Genomic DNA, 17,603 nt, shown 5'->3' with positions numbered 1-17,603 from the left:
CTGTATGCAGATAAATTCTACTCTTTCATCGAACTGCAGGGTTCTCAGTACCAGTAACTGTGGTGTTCACTGTTCAGGCTAACAAAATGGCTTCTCTGTATTGTTATAATGAAATGGCTTCTCTGTAATGTTAATTAATGCTGTAATGGGTTTCTGTGTCTGGAATGTTTGGGTTATGACTGCAGATAAGGGGGGAACTAACCAGTGGAGAATCGTTATGCTATCTTGTATGTGTAAACTGAGCGGGAGTTCACGGTCTTTTCGGGAGGAGAGTGAGGACAGACATGTGAAGAGCGGATAGTGGTTCCAGGGCGGCTGATACTGGACGTCAGTGATTCAGATGGTGGCCGAAGGCTTGGAAGGTCGTTGTGGAGGAACCGGAGGTGTGAGCTCCAACGTATTAAAATATTATATACACAAACTGATAAACATACTGCTTTGGCGCCTTTAGGTTATCTGTTTCTGCTAACCCATCCCTAAGAAATAACTATAAAGTTGCAATTACAAACGTTTGTATTTACTTGCCTTTGGTGTATTGTCTGGTATTTGTTTTGCGAGCGTGTACTTGGGGGTTACACCGTGTTTACACTGAAGTATTGCACTGTTGGCGGGGCAACGGCGGTTCAACCTAGGTGAACGGGGGGGGGGGTAAATTGGGGGCATGGATGCTACAGAACATTTTGTCAGAAGTACATGCAAACAGAACAAAAATCTGGCATAGAGACATGAGCCTATCAGCTCAGAGTGTGGCAGATTAAATGATGCTATGCAAAGTGGCATGCAAGCACAGATGAGCACAAATCAGACTACTTGTCAAAATTTTACATGTATTTTTTGACAGGACTATTACTGAAAGATAACGAGTATATCTATCTTTTATTGCCCTGGGTATACTGAACTGCTTGAGTATTTTGCATAGAGGAAAACCAGGCAGATGGTAGGGTGGGTTTGGGTGGGGAAGAAATCCTATACCTTTAAGGGAGCCCATCAGTTTCTGTGCATCATTTTAAATGGATGAAATGGCGGGTGGCCTCCTCTATTGCTAAGCTCTGCCAATTTCTATTATTTCTTAATGTACTGTGTCTGCATGTCCAATACACTCAGGCATGTGAATAGAAAATTCTGCCAAATATATGGTAAAAAAAAGGAATCTCTTTAAGATTTTGAGATGGAGTGTTTAGGTACAAAGATAATTTCTCTCCTCATTTACCACCCAAAGAGCACAAATCTCAACTCAAGATTGTTGAGTCTGGTAACCAAACCAGAGCATAAATGTCACGTTGGCCCTTGGCCCAAACATCTGCTGTTTATGGCAACTGATAAACATCTGAGAGAATAAGATAGAGGCATGTTTCTGTTAACTGCTGCGGAGAACACTGCAGTTTGGATGTTGTAATGAAATAGGTCTGAGGGTGTCTGCTGTTCCTGCAAGCTTTGATCTTTTAACACTGTGTTAAATGGTTCAGAAATGGCAGGAGAAGTAGACATAACACGTGGAGGTAATGGTTATGAAGTGTGATATCAGAACTCAACTGAAAACAGAGGGAGCATTAAAAAGCAATCAATCTTTATATGACTCAGAATCTGTACAACAAATTCCAGTAACCTTAAATCACTGGTGTAAATTGTATGTTTCGTTTTCTTTTATAGCAGAAACAATTGAATATACTTAGAAAATCATTTTATTTTCTAATGGCAGATAAAATAGAGCACAATAATTGGTTCTTCTTAGTTGAATCTTTTGAACAGAAACAAGAATTTTCCTTTTCATCATTTGAAATAAAACCTAAAACTGAAGTGACACAGTTAATAGAGCTGCTATTTCATATCTCTAGCAACTTCAGTTCAGTCCTGGTGAGGGGAGTTGATACGTTCTCCATAGAGAGCCCCAGTTTCCTCTCACATCCCAAAGATGTGCATGTTGGGACGTGAGCTGGCCACAGTAAATTACTCTTTAGCACACGGGTGAAAAGGAAAATTCATGGGAGATGACAGAAAAGTGGGGTGAGTAGATTGGGATAGTGTAAACTAAGTGTAGGAGGGTACTTGTCTGGTATGGACTCAGTGGGTCAAAAGGTCTGTTTCTCTGCTGTGTGACTTCATGATAAATTAACTTCTGAAGAAACCTTAGTGGCTACGTACAATCAATAAAAACAATTATTAAAATTGCATTAATTAAAATATAAACAGATTTAATTAACAAGTAGTATCAATAAGGCTTGAATGATAGCAAATTATCATGTCTGAAATTGACTGATCTTTATCTTATTAGTTTCCAAAATATAATTTTTTAAAAATAGACTTAACTACAACTTCTAATCTAGAAACATCTTTAATATGATAAAATTACTTATGGGGCTTCATAATTACATCAGCAAATAAATTTGAAACTCAATCAAATATTAGAATACACAACTAATGCAAGTCCCAAAGGAGAGCAGGAAGGGGTGACAAAGTAGAATGGTTTTGGGAGGAAATTCCAATCGTTACAGTTTTGCAATGAAAGAGAATTAGATGCACTGATACAAAAGAGGTCAAATTGGAAGGGTGTAGATAGCTGAATGTTACAGGACTGGAGGAGATATCAGAAACAGGGAGTGGTGCGGCCATGGATGGATTTGAAATCGAAATTTTAAAAACAGGGTTTTTCTTTAACAAGGTCTGTGAACAGAGATCTTGACTGCTACAAAACTATCTAAAGTACAAAATTGGCTCCTCTTGTAAAATCAGAAGTAACAAGCCTTGGTTTGAATTCTAAATTACACATAAAGAAGGTGACCTGAACAGCATTTCTACTCTTAAGAAATCTTACATAAGTACTTCTGTTTCTGTCCTGCAATGATGCTGAAAAACTAATTCACACCTTTATATCAAATAGACTAGATTACTGCAATGCACTTCTTACTGACCTTCCAAAGCAATCTATTGACAAACTTCAACTCATTCAGAACACCGCTGCTAATCTTTTAACCAAAACTAGGATGAGGGAGCATATCACTCCCATACTAGCTACTCTGCATTGGCATTCTGTATCTGTTGGAATTGATTTTAAAGTCTTCTTACTTGTTTGTAAAGCTCTTAATGGTTTGAGACCAGAGTATATCACATAATCACTTTTGTTTTATAATATTGTTTCAGCTCTCAGGACTTCTTCTGCTGGCCTCTTAAATTTAAACGATCTCCCTGAGAAGTTGATTGTCAGGTCAGCTTTATTGAACTACACTCCTAAACTGTAGAATTCATTACCTAAAACTGTAAGAGATGCAGACTCAGCTGACACTTTCAAAACTATTTATTTAACCTTGCTTTCATGTAACATCTTTTTTGTCTTTTATATTCATTTGTTATTGTCTTTTATTTTCATGTTTGCACTTGATCTCATTGTAAAGCACCTTGAGCTACATCGTCTGTATGAAAACCACTCTGTAAATAAGTTACTATTACAGGTTTCCCCCGCTATCAGAAAATACAGCATTTCTATGAAACCTTTTGTAAGCGGAAATGGCATAAAGCGAAGAAACTATTACCATTTTTGAGCATTCCCAGACCCACAAAATAACCTACCAAATTATACCAAATAGCACATAAAACCTAAAATAACAGTAACATATAGTAAAAGCAGGAATGATATGATAAATACACAGCCTATATAAAGTAGGAATAATGTATATACAGTGTAGTTTCTCTTACCAGAATCAGGAAGATTTAGCCAAAACTGATTTGTAGAAAAAAATTGGCACGTACACGCATGTGCATGTACCTGACCACGCAAGGCTTCATGGTCATGGTAGTCTTTCTCGGGATAAACACAAGTTTAAAGTGGGCACCTTTTTTCGTAAAAGTGAAAATCCTCTTTGGATTTCTTTCAGGTTAGCGAAAACAGGTACTAATGTAGGTCTTTTGTAAAAGCGAAGTGGCGTAAAGCGAACTTTCGTAAAGCAGGGGACACCTGTAGTATCTGAATCAAAAATGCTTGGTAGCAGAATTTTGGTTCAGATTTCTGGATAAGGAAAAGCATCTTTGTCTGCAATCATAATAATCCTTGTGTTGTACAACACAGTGCACTTCTTAAAAAACTATTAATTCTTGTGATGAAAATGTCACTTACAACGCCAGCACTGATGTTACATGCCCGAATGTCCTCAAGAAGGTACTTGTTGTTGAAACCCTACAGTCCATATGGTGATGATACAACCATAAATATCTTTGAGCATGCACTACAAATTAGCAGCTGGGTGAATTTTCACATAACATCGTGGAAGCAGATTTTAAGGTTCCATAGGTCTGCAAAAGATTTTGTGTAATCTCAAATCCTGACAAGATATTTGGTTTCTGTTTAACATAATGGAGTTATTGACAATTGTTCACTGTCTGATACTTAAAGGCTTATGTAGCAGGCATGATTTATGTGGCAGTGTGGTTAAGTTGATTGGTGATATGATAAGATTTGTGAAACAGATAGCCAATAGATTTTTGAGGCATGAAATGGAAAAAGTGAAGATAGAAACAACTGGCTTCTGTTATCTTGAAAGTAATACTTGCTTTCTAAAGTACTGTTCACAATTATGTTTGTCATATCATAATTCTCACTGTCAATACTCATGAAACAGACTATAATCCTGTTCTTTAATATGTTGCGGTAGGAATTGGTCTTGAATTAAAAAAAACAGAAAATTATGTCCCTATTTCAGAAATCTGAACAGCCAATAACCTAAAAATTCTTCCGTGATTGAAAACATGTAGTAACTATGTGATCACAGCATGCCTTGAGATTCCATTTCTAAAATGCTGAATGCCTCAGGATTCCTTTATGTACAACGGATTGTGTGGTTTGTAGGAGGTGCGACAGAGAGTGTGGAAGACAGAACGTCTCAGGCAAAAAGGGATCAAGAGCTGTGTGACCTATGTTGCATGCAAGCTACATATGTACCAACGAAAACAAAACCCAGCTGTTTTTGGATATGGGGCTTGGGAGAACGCATCATTAATACATAGGGCTTAGAAGAAAAGAAAATCACAAACTTCATGATCCATCTCATAAATCCCACTCAACACACACAAAATGCTAGGGAAACTAAATCCCAATAAATAAATAAATACCCCGATTTTGGTTATTGATAACCAAAACAATTGGATAACACACATAAACATTAGTCAATGTCTTAACATTTCCATTTTATTGTAAGCCCACTTGCTCAAAGAAGCTGTCTGTATTTCAATTTTGATGAGTACATTGAAGGGATTAGTTGCAATATGATTGGAATTGAAATATTCATGGGAACTGAGCAGCTATCTGATAAGCTATTTCCATTAACAAAAATTGCAGCGTATAGAACAGGTGACCAATTCATTACAGTTTACCAAAAAATGTGATAATTCACTCAAGGTCTAATGGAATTATTGAATACAGTGGATTGTGCACTTACTAGACCCAGATTAATTACAATATTGAAGCAGGCTACTCAATGAAATTTTGTGCATCGGTGCATATCATCTTCTGAACAAGACTCCTAATCCCAAATGCTGGCTCATGTTCCAAATCACTTCATTTTCCCTTCTGTCCATAAATTATACAACCTTCTTTTAACACTTGTACAGTTAATGATTTCAGTTACCAACTCCAATATTAGATAGATCACCTTCACAATGTCCTGTGTAAAAAATCTTGTAATGCTCTATGTTTCAAATATCATTTGATCTTCTGTGTACCTCTGCCTTGTTTCAGTCCCTCAAACCGCTAGAAACATGTCCACTACTTTACAGTTTCCTATCCTTTCACTGGTTTACAAACCACGATGTAATCATCTCTTAATCCCTTCTGATAAAAAGTCTTTCATTCTTCTGCTGATCAAAACCTTTGTCAGAAGTAACACATAGCATCTGAAGAATCTCTTGTGTTTATGATCTTTGCTAGGAAGTTATTATTTCATACAATTGAATCCACAGTGGTTGCAATCTGTAAGATTATGATAAAATCAAGTATCTTCCACCAGTACTTCACTCACTTGTGAACAGCAGCAGGGAACAGTTTCCGTCACTGAGACAAGATGGCACGAAGTAATCTTCAACTGCAACATCTGTTCGGTGCTCATCAAGAGCTAAAATACTGATTGGTCTAGCAATTGATACTCCACATATGAGGAGGCATCTGCTGACATTTAAGGGCTGAATGGAAAATCCTACAATAGTGGATGCAGCCCAGGTCATCACAGGTTGAGCCTTCCCACCCACTGAGCATAACTACATGAAAAACTGTCGCAGGAAAGCAGCATCCATCATTGGCGCCTGCAGCATCCAGGACACGCTCTCTTCTCACTGCTGCCATCCCGAAGGTACAGGAGCATTAGGACTTGCACTACCAGGTTCAGAAACAGTTATTACCCCTTAACCATCAGGCTCCTGAACCAGAGGAGATAACTTCACTCGTCCCATCACTGAGTCGTTCCCACAACCAACAGATTCTCTTTCAAGGACTCTTCATCTCACGTTCTTGATATTTATTGTTTATTTATATTATTGTTTCTTCTTTTTGCATTTGCACAGTTTGTGGTCATCTGCACTCTGACTGAGCACCCTAGTTGGACAGTCTTTCATAGATTCCGTTACAGATATTATTCTATAGATTTGTAGAGTATGCCCACAGAAAATTAATCTCAGGTTGTATATGGTGACATACAGTGGCATGCAAAAGTTTGGGCACCCTGGTCAAAACTTCTGTTACTGTGAATAGCTAAGCAAGTAAAAGATGACCTGATTTCCAAAAGGCATAAAGTTAAAGATGAACAACAACACACACAAAATGCTGGTGGAACACAGCAGGCCAGGCAGCATCTATAGGGAGAAGCGCTGTCAACGTTTCGGGCCGAGACCCTTCGTCAGGACGACAGCACTTCTCCCTATAGATGCTGCCTGGCCTGCTGTGTTCCACCAGCATTTTGTGTGCATTGTTGTTTGAATTTCCAGCATCTGCAGATTTCCTCATGTTCGCAAGTTAAAGATGACACATTTCTTTAATATTTTAAGCAAGATTACTTTTTTATTTCCATCTTTTATAGTTTCAAAATAACAAAAAAGGAAAAGGGCCCAAAGCAAAAGTTTGGGCACCCTGCATGGTCAGTACTTAGTAACACCCCCTTTGGCAAGTATCACAGCTTGTAAACGCTTTCTGTAGCCAGCTAGGAGTCTTTCAATTTTTGTTTGGGGGATTTTCGCCCATTCTTCCTTGCAAAAGGCTTCCAGTTCTGTGAGATTCTTGGGCCGTCATGCATGCACTGCTCTTTTGAGGTCTATCCACAGATTTTCAATGATGTTTAGGTCAGGGGACTGTGAGGGCCATGGCAAAACCTTCAGCTTGCGCCTCTTGAGATGGTCCATTGTGGATTTTGAGGTGCGTTTAGGATCATTATCCTGTTGTAGAAGCCGTCCTCTTTTCATCTTCAGCTTTCTTACAGATGGTGTGATGTTTGCTTCCAGAATTTGCTGGTATTTAATTGAATTCATTCTTCCCTCTACCAGTGAAGTGTTCCCCGTGCCACTGGCTGCATCACAAGCCCAAAGCATGATCAATCCACCCCAATGCTTAACAGTTGGTGAGGTGTTCCTTTCATGAAATTCTGCACCCTTTTTTCTCCAAACATACCTTTGCTCATTACGGCCAAAAAATTCTATTTTAACTTTATCAGTCCACAGGACTTGTTTCCAAACTGCATTAGATGTTCCTTTGCAAATTTCTGATGCCAAATTTTGTGGTGAGGACGCAGGAGAGGTTTTCTTCTGATGACTCTTCCATGAGGGTCATATTTGTGCAGGTGTTGCTGCACAGTAGAACAGCGTACCACCACTCCAGAGTCTGCTAAATCTTCCTGAAGGTGTTTTACAGTCAAACAGGGGTTTTGATCTGCCTTTACAGCAATCCTATGCGCAGTTCTCTCAGAAAGTTTTCTTGGTCTTCCAGACCTCAACTTGACCTCCACCTGTTAACTGCCATTTCTTAATTACATTACGAACTAAGGAAATGGCTACCCGAAAACACTTTGCTATCTTCTTATAGCCTTCTCCTGCTTTGTGGGCATAATTTATTTTAATTTTCAGAGTGCTAGGCAGCTGCTTAGAGAAGCCAATGGCTCAAGGTTTGAGGAGTCAGGGTATTTATAAAACTTTGAAATTTGCATCACCTGGTCTTTCCTAACAATGACTGTGAACAAGCCAAAGATTTAACAAGATAATTAAGGTCTGCGACCTTGGTAAAAGTTATCTGAGAGCTCAAATCTCTTGGGGTGCCCAAACTTTTGCATAGTGCTCCTTTCCTTTTTTTCCCCACTCTAAAATTGTACAAAACAAAAATAATACACTAATTTTGCTTAAAATGTTGAAAAGAATGTTTCATCTTTAACTTTATGAATTTTGGAGATCAGTTCATCTTCTACTCACTTAACTATTCACAGTAACAGAAATTTTGACCGGGGTGCCCAAACTTATCCAGGCCACTGTATATGCACTTTGATAATATGTACTTTGAACTTTGAATGTCACGTAAAATGTCTGAAAGCATTGATTATGGAAGTTACACTTTGAATGAGTATCTTCCCCAAACATTTTCAACAGACTGGGAGTTGGTGGAGAAGATGACCACAGAAGATGCTGGAAACACTCAGCAGGGCAGGCAGTACCTGTGGAAACGAGAGTTGAGCTAATGATTCAGGCTGAAGACCTTTCATCAAAGCTCGGTAAGAGGGTTAAACGGTAGCTAAAGTTGCAGAAAAGGTGATGGAAAGGATAGATCGGACAAAGGAAACCTCTTTGAAACAGAGGGTGAGGGGTAGGATTGCCTGGATATGTTATATTCTGCTTTTGCTGGAGAATTAAGAAAAGGGAGGAAAACAGGAGATGGAAAATGTTGCAGAATAAGGTGAGCTAGAATATTAACCCACTACACACACAAAATGCTGGAGGAACTTCCTGAAGAATGATCTCAGTCTGAAACATCAACTGTTTATTCCTGTACATAGATGCTCCCTGACTTGCTGAGTTCCTCCAGCACTTTGTGTGTGTTCAAAATTTCCAGCATCTACAGAATCTCCTGTGTTTCAGATTAACCTTCCATTTTCTTTGTAACTCTAAATAATTAATGGTCCACATCCTACTTAGCACTGCCTGTTTCTCAAATATATTCCTGCTCTACTTTCATTGTTAGAATAGCCTTCTGGAGTTCTCCACATCTGAAGAACATGATATGGTGTCATCAGTGGTAGCAATTAGTCCTCGGATGGTAGAAACTGAGACCTTACTCTTATACTATAGCTCATGTTGTCAAGGACCTATCTCCAGTAATTGATTTCAATGATTAAGACTTCAGAAATTATTCTTTGTAAAACATGAAATAATAATGTAATAGTATTCCATCTAAAAAAGGAGAGAAATAAAGAAAGCAAAAGAAGAAGCATAGGTAAACCTACATATTTAGTGAAGATCAGCAGCTCCACGCAAATGAAGGGAGCTTAATTAGATACTGAAGTTGAAGATGATGGGGAACTGCCCCTGGTGATTATAGGGGTGGAGCGAGAGGTTGGAGCTGCTAACATTCAAGCTCCAATGCATTTCTTGCTTCAGAACACAGAAATGGGAATTACAAACCCAATGAGTTGCGAAAAAACATCCAGCTGGTTCTCTTTCAAACTGCTGGCAAAAGGTAAGCACAATTCAGGCCAGTGCCAACAATGTGCAAGGAGAAGAAAAAAATACTAGTGCTATTTGTAATATGAAGATGTTGAAAGGTTTTTAAACAGAAACCAGTTTCTGTGCTTATACCTGCCGACCTCCGCTGTTTGCACATGACTTCCTGCTGTTCATACATGCGGAGCTTTCTTTTCCCCCACAGTGGATGTCCTGCCCGCTCTTATTTATAAAGAATCCTCTGGACAATCAATTCCTGATTTCACAATCCTGATCTGGCTCTCACATTTTATATTTTAAGTTTGCTATTAATATTCACTTTCATTTAAATACTTCACCAATTTCAACCAGTTTCAGTGTTAACACTTTATTAAATTATAAAGAGCATTGTAACTGGATGATTAATTGCTAACCTACTGAGTTGTTAGATCCTGTTTCATCTAAATTAGTATTTGCTTTCATTTCTTAATTCAGTCAGGAATGATGTTATGCCTTCTAGTTTTGCATGCAAATTTGCAACGCCTGATCTCTTCTGTAGAGAAGATAACAGATTGAATTTGACAATTTAATTTTCTTACCTCATCTCCCTGCTGTAGTAAAGAGTGGTCTATGGGGCAGGAGCAGTGGGAGGAAAGAGGTCTGGTCTAGCTGGGAAAGATAGGAAAATGGGGTTTGTGGGAAACTAAACAATCATTTAGGGTTATGCTGGGATATGGATCTTTAGCAAGAATCCCGCTGATATGTTGCTGTTCGATAGGAGAAGCCATGAGCACTGCTGTTGGAGGAAAACTACAAAGAAGAATTGGATTTAGTCCACAGCTTGTTGTCTGATGCCCAATTTTCTGGGCTGGCAGCCTGACTTCTATTCTGTAGCCAGTTCTTTAAAATTAAAAAAAACATGCTGCTGTACACGATGCTGTTGTGCAGTTCTGGCCAGCAAGCTATAAGAAGGATGTCATTTAGCTGGAATAGATGCAGCAAAGTTTCACAACAATCATATAAATTCACAAGGATGATATCGAGACTTAAGTTACAAGTAGAGACTGGAAAGGCAGTGCTGCTTTCCCTGAAGTCGAGGTGGTGGTGTTGACCTTATTGTGGCATATAAAACCACGAGTGGCTTATGCAAGGAGAAGTTGCCATAGTCTTTTTCAGAGGGCAGAGGAGGGCATCATTTTAAGATGAAAGGGCTTGAGGGGCAACTTTTCCACACTGAGGGTGGTGGGTTTGTGGAAGGAGCTGCTAAAGGAACAGGCAGCAGTGCGTCCAATTGCAGCATTTAAAATACATTTGCACTGGTTCATGGATAGTGAAGGATGAGGGGGGATGTGGGCCAAATGCAGGCAAGTGGGACAAGCTCAGGTCGGCAACTTGATCAGTATGGGCGAGGAAACTGAAGAGCGTGTTTCTGCGCTGAATACCTCTATGACTCTGCGACAGTTTTAATAAAAGGTGAATCGGAACATTTTTCTACCTGTGAGGATCCCGTTTTTCTCCTGTGGTTCTTGCCAGCTGACTTTCAAAGAGGTATCAAGGATTTCAGAAAACATCAAGTGCCCTATGGGTCCTGGTCCTGTGAAAATGTAAAAGAAGACAGTTAAAGACAGTGATGGGCAAACCTAATGTAGCACTCGGTTATTTCAGAAAAAAACACTGAAGAATATCAGATCACACAACCCACAAATTCAAGGGGTTACACGTATACTCTGAAATCATGAGACAATTTCAAGTGGGGAATAAAATACCGCCCTTGCATTGCTTATCTCATTTGGACATTTAATGCAACCAGTAAGCACTTCAGCACTGACCCTGGGGTGACATCAAATTACTGCTGAAGGCACAGCATGTGTGGCACAGGAACATCCTATTTACTGCATCAGACAAGTGTCAAATTGATAAATTGCAACCACACAGAGATAAATTGCAGTACAACAGTACAAAACATTGTCAAGAATAGTTATTATATTTAAATATTTAGTAAAGGTTTATGTTACCTAAACCAGATAGTGCAAGTTGACAGGAGCTCGGTCAACCAAAAAAAAAAAATGCACATGCTCACGATTCAGGTGTGCCAGTCACATCACGTTCTCTGTTGTATATTAAACTTCTAAACTTTAATGGCCAGATTGATTTAAAGTTAGGACAAATTATTCAATATGGGCGCTTGGCAAAAGTAATTTGTCCAGGATCTTTTTCTCACATGCAAGATAAATCTTTTTAAGCGCATTTCCTTTGACTGTCAGTTAAAGCACATAATATTTCAGAAACAGCAGGCACAGCTTATGGCAAACAGACTGAAACCTACCATCTAGGCAAGAAAACAAAGCACTTTATTAAGCAAAAGCCAGAAAGATAAATCACCTTTTGGGAAAAAATACTGCTGAAAATTTCAGACGTAGTGACAATTAAAGACAGTGAGTACAAATTCCAAGTCTCTACTGTGTGTCCTCTAACAGGTTAAAAAAAATGCCTGAAGTAATGTACTGGAAAAATGTAAAACACATGACTTAAAATTTTATAAGATGCTAAAGAAAACAAATTTTGTGTATGTGTGAATTTCCTTTTCAGAATTCTATTGTATATATAAAGAGGCTTTAATTAAGATGCACAATTAACCTGCCCTTATTTGAAGTGATCAAGTCAACCATAACATATTTGTATGAGAATTAGAATCAGGTCTAATATCACTGGCATATGTTGTGAAATTTGTTGTTTTACAGCAGCAGTACATTGCAATACAGAGCAATAAAAACCATAAATCACAATGAGGGCGGAGCTTAGTCAAGATGGCGCTAAACAGCGACTTCTTAGCTCGCATCTTCGGACACAGCTCTATTTCTATTTTTAATATCTCTATTTTTTCCCTTTCAGGGTGCTTTTGAAGACCCTGACCTGGAGTTACACGCTGACTTCAGTTCTTTGCGGGAATGGGACCCACAAAGAACTGGCTGTTACCCGACACGCCAAGGGCACGGCCTAAGAGTTCGGCTCGCCTGTGAAGGCCTAGGATCTCGGGGCTCTGGAGACGGGCAGATCGAAGGTCGGTGTCCCGGTGTGTCATGGGAGCTGGAAGATCCTTTGCTGTGTGCACAGAGACCTGAGACCTTTGGGCACAGAGCTCAGAAAAAGCGACGCAACGGACTTTTAACATCATAAACCAGCAAGCTGTTTGTTATGTCTCCCCGCTCGCTGTGAAACGGAGACACCTCTTTCTCCCTTATTAGGGAGAGAGAGAACCTGTGGTATGTCGAATACCGGTGAACAAGTAGTCTTTGCTGTAAGTGCAAGTCTGTGTCTTTGCTGTTGCTTTGATCACGCTTGATGCTTTTTTAAAAACCAGAGTGGGGAGGGGGGGGGATCGTTACTTGCTGCCGCTTATGCAGGGGAGGGAGGGGAGCTGGGGGGGGTTACTTTGGGGTTCTAACATTTAACTGTCATTCAATCTTTGGGGCACTCCTCTGTTTTCATGGATAGTTGTGAAGAAAAAGCATTTCAGGAAGTATACTGTATACATTTCTCTGACATTAAATGTACTTTTGAAACCTTTGAGAAATATATATATATAAATAAAAAAAGAAAATTTAGTTAAATAATTGGTGCAAACAGAGAGGAAATATACTGTTCATAGTGTGGCTAGCCCTAGTTACACTGCTGTTCATTGGTTTATCACTTTAGCAGGGGGCAAATTTCATGAGTGGCCCATACGGGAGACAGCCGGCATGTATTATTGCTGCACCATGTGCAGGTGGGAGTTTGTAAACTCTGTCTGACCTGGGAGACATTCAGTTACAGAACCTGAGCAAGGGTTATTGAAGTGGTTGTACAGTCGAGCACTAAAGGTTTTGGTGGACAGGGTAGAGTGCCATTCAGTCATGTATTCAGAAGACAAAGAGAGGAGATAAGTATGGTTGTCAATAAACAAGACATTCATTAAGGGGCATGTTCAGAGCTCCATGGGACGTGCAGTGAATGGGGGGATACAGATCACATGCTGGCGGATTTGGCATGGAGGTTGGCAGAAACATCATGGGTTTAGGGCCTGTTCCTGGGTTGTACTGTCACATATTCTACTTTCTGTATGCTAATTGGCTGAGGCACTACAAAGGTTCATTGACCTCACTCAAGTGACTATGTCTTCAAATGCACCACTGGCTTCAGATGATATGCAGTTTTCTTCAATGAGAGTCTGCAATTCCCCACCAAACTTGGAACCCATACATTTCCCTCACTGAAATGAATAAGTTATGACACGACAACAAGGAATGGGCCAGTTTTGTTACCCAATCTAATATTACAGATAAAGGGACAGCGTTGGACCTACACTATGTCTCGCAGTCAACTCCCTCACTAGCCATGACGCTGCTTTACTCTATCATGGCCTTGAGACGTAGTAGCCTTTCCACAGTGGTGTAGACTGCAAGTTGTAACCAGGCTCTCTTATCCTTTCATTGATAGAAACATAGAAAACCTACAGCACAATACAGGCCCTTCGGCCCCCAATGCTGTGCCAAGCATGTACTTACTTTAGAAATTACCTAAGGTTACCCATAGCCCTCTATTTTTCTAAGTTCTATGTACCTACCCATGAGTCTCCTAAAAAACTCTATCGTTTCCGCCTCCACCACTGTCACTGGCAGCCCATTCCACACGCTCACCACTCTGTGTTTTAAAAAAATCCCAACTTACCCCTGACATCTCCTCTGTACCTACTTCCAAGCACCTTAAAACTGTGCCTTCTTGTGCTAGCCATTTCAGCCCTGGGAAAAAGCCTCTGACTATCCACACAATTAATGCCTTTCATCTTATACACCTCTATCAGGTCACCTGTCATCCTCTGTCACTCCAAGGAGGAAAGGCAGAGGTCACTCAACCCATTCTCATAAGACATGCTCCCCAATCCAGGCAACATCCTTGTAAATCTCCTCTGAACCTTTTCTATGGTTTGTGCATCCTTCTTGGTGAGGTGACCAGAACCGATCATCAGAAACATTCAAAAACTTTAGAAGGTTTAATTCCTTAGATGTTATTGATAAAAATATGAAAAATTCTTTGGCTCACATTAATTAAATGTCAATAATTAAATACAGTTGTTGAAATAATAAATAGGTATTTACATACAACGTGCTTTAATCTAAAGGATAAAATGTGTTTTATTGCCTTGGCTCAGGTTGTCACAGAATGCCCTTAAGGTCAACCTTGAGTCTGGAGATAAACTGGGAGGTCAGATGCTGGAGTACAATGCCAGGAAGTGGGATTAGGCTCTGTAATGCTTTGGTTTTGTATAGTTTGATAAAGATAGTGCTTTGTGACCAAGTTACAACCTGAAGACAAAGGGAATAAAACACAAACCCTTTTACCAGAATTAGTTTCAGAGTTACACTACATTTGCAGAACAGGAAAGAAAAGATCATGGCAGGAAAAAGACTGAAGAGACTTACACCAGCTATTGAATTACATGATAAAAAGGAACGAAGTTAAAACTGAAGTAGATGAGTTAAGGTTTTTTAGCCAGGGAAGTATATGAGTTTCACAATTAAGCCCTTTGAGGCAGCACAATGATGTAGCAAGCAGAGCTGCTGTCTCTCACTTTCACAAGACGATAAATCATAGAAGCAGCATTAGGCCATTCAGTCCATCCAATCTGCCCTACCACCTGAACATGGGCGATTTATTTTCCCTCTCAACCTCATTCTCCTGCTTTCTCCATGTAACCTTTGACATGCTTATCATCCCCCACTTTAAACATACCCAATGACTTGATCTCCACAGCAGTGGACCTGTGCAAACTCCTGACCTCTCGTACTGTCTGTGTGGAGTTTGGCTGTGGCCTTATGGTTTTCATCGATGATCTCGTTTCCTTCCACACCCAGAAAACACTCTCGTTGGTAGTTATTTATCCAGAGTAAATTGCCCCTGGTGTGCAGGTAAGTAGAAGAATATGGGGGAGTTTTTGAGTATGTGGAAAAAAATAAAAATAAAATTGATGTACAAATTTGATGGGCTAAAGGAATAATTTTTGTGCTCTTTGATTCTATGATTCTCGACAGCCTAAGCCTAGATATAACATTTGTTTCTCTTATAAGATATAGAATACATTTGTGTAGGTGACAACAGTTGCTCAGCTTGACTCCAAAATGATCTTGGATTTTCTGAAGGTGCTTTTGGATTTCCTGAAAATGTGAAAGGTTTTATATGAATGTAAATTCTCTCTTAAGGAGATGTAGTAGAGAGCATTACATGCATTCCCAATGAAGCTACACTATTTTCATGGGATGAGTAATGAGAATTCGCAAAATGTTGTCAAAGTTGATAAACTGTGACTGACAACAGCAAACATTGTTTTGTCAAGCTTCGTCAATGCTTATGCATAATTCTTGATGCCAAGCTACAATTCCTGACAATTCACTCTGCTAATGATGCAGAGGTGGAGCATGGGATAGCTAGGTACCGCAGATAGCTAATGCTGATTAAGCTGATCAAATATTATCAATGTTTCACTTTCTGAAGCTCTTTCTATGACAATTCTCACATTCCAGCAGGAGGAGAATGCCACATTTCTTAATCTTTTTCTTTACTAGCAATCATAAGTAACAAAGATCTCACCATCGAGAAGGAAGCCATCACAGAACTTTCAGCATCTAACATGTTCTGGAGAACAAGGCTCACTTGCCAGGTGACTGCAGGAATGGTAACAGTTTTTGAAAGCACATTTTAAATCACATTCACAATATGGTGTATGTGCTCACACCAGGTTCTGGATGTGCTAAATAATTATAGGGAAAACTATGCCATTGTACGTCGATCCTGTGCATATCACTGGGATGTTCCACAAGTTCTGGCAATTATTAGTGCACAAACATTGACACCAGTGAAACAGTCCGTCTTGATAAGGAAGTGGCAGCAGCAGTGTGAACAGAAAGGTAAGAAGATCAGAGATTAAGGTATTAGTGTTTGTCTTTTCAGCATCTGGATGATGATGTCAAGAATGTCTCTCTCAGCTGATGAGTTGCTGCTTCCCCACTTGGGAGAACCATTGAAGATAGTGAGAGGAGTCCACGATTGACCGAACTCGCCAAATCCTGAAGGGCAAAGTCAACGGATCATTGATGCATCTGTCCACAGTGATGCTAATAGAACTGATCACCGCACAAACTTTGTCAACTTAAAATCCCATCGCCACCAAAGACCTCCTTCATCATGTTGTGTGGTACTAGTATTGTCTAAATAGAACACACTCAGGGAAGGCCTGGGAGATCGAAAATGGGCATCCATGAGGCACTACAGACCATGAGTAGCTGCACAAATCTATGCAACAAAATCAGTAATGACATTGCCCAGCATGTGCCTCACTCTGCTAGTATCATCAAGCTAACAGATTAACCCTAGTTCATAAGATGCAAACTTAATAAGTTGTAAATCCCATTGGAGGTTGATTGTTTCTTGATTAGTAAGAGTGCCAAAGGTTATGGGAGGAAGACAGGAATATGGGGCTGAGAAGAATAACAAATCAGGTATAGTGGAATGGTGGAGTAGACTCAATGGGCCAAATGACCTACTTGTGCTCCTATGTCAAATGGTCTCATAGGGTAACATGCATTCCAAAGCATTATGCAATGGACAGAACGAAGCAACATCACAACTTATGAGTCAAATCAAAGTTTTACAGTCTGGCCTCATCCAGTTACGAATGTTCCAGACAATTAAATAACTTAATTTGGAAGAAGAGGCTCCAAGAACGCCCCTTCTCAATGATAGTGCGGTCAAGCATTAGTGCTTAATGCAAAGCTGAATATTTACAACTAATGTTCAACCAGTGGTTTATCCATCTCTATTTCCTTGTACGATCTCCACTATCACAGAATAGTGATTCAGCCTATTTAACTCACTCCACTTGATATCAAGAGGATGCTAAGAGTACTGGATACAGCAAA

At 39.6% G+C, this 17,603-nt stretch overlaps 1 protein-coding gene across 2 annotated transcripts in view; it reads right to left on the bottom strand.

Annotated features, from left to right (window-relative positions):
* Nucleotides 1-17,603, bottom strand: part of sdk1a (sidekick cell adhesion molecule 1a) — a 769,571-nt gene that overhangs the window by 160,913 nt on the left and 591,055 nt on the right. For both annotated transcript variants that reach the window (XM_073060649.1, XM_073060650.1), the window contains exon 20: nt 11,147-11,245. In XM_073060649.1, coding sequence (XP_072916750.1) covers nt 11,147-11,245 — 99 coding nt within the window. The remainder of the gene's footprint in view (nt 1-11,146; nt 11,246-17,603) is intronic.

Source organism: Hemitrygon akajei, chromosome 11 (genome assembly GCF_048418815.1).
Source record: "Hemitrygon akajei chromosome 11, sHemAka1.3, whole genome shotgun sequence".
In the NCBI taxonomy this organism is placed as follows: Eukaryota; Metazoa; Chordata; class Chondrichthyes; order Myliobatiformes; family Dasyatidae; genus Hemitrygon; species Hemitrygon akajei.
Note: the sequence above shows the minus strand (reverse complement) of the source record. Positions and strands in the feature narration are given on the sequence as shown.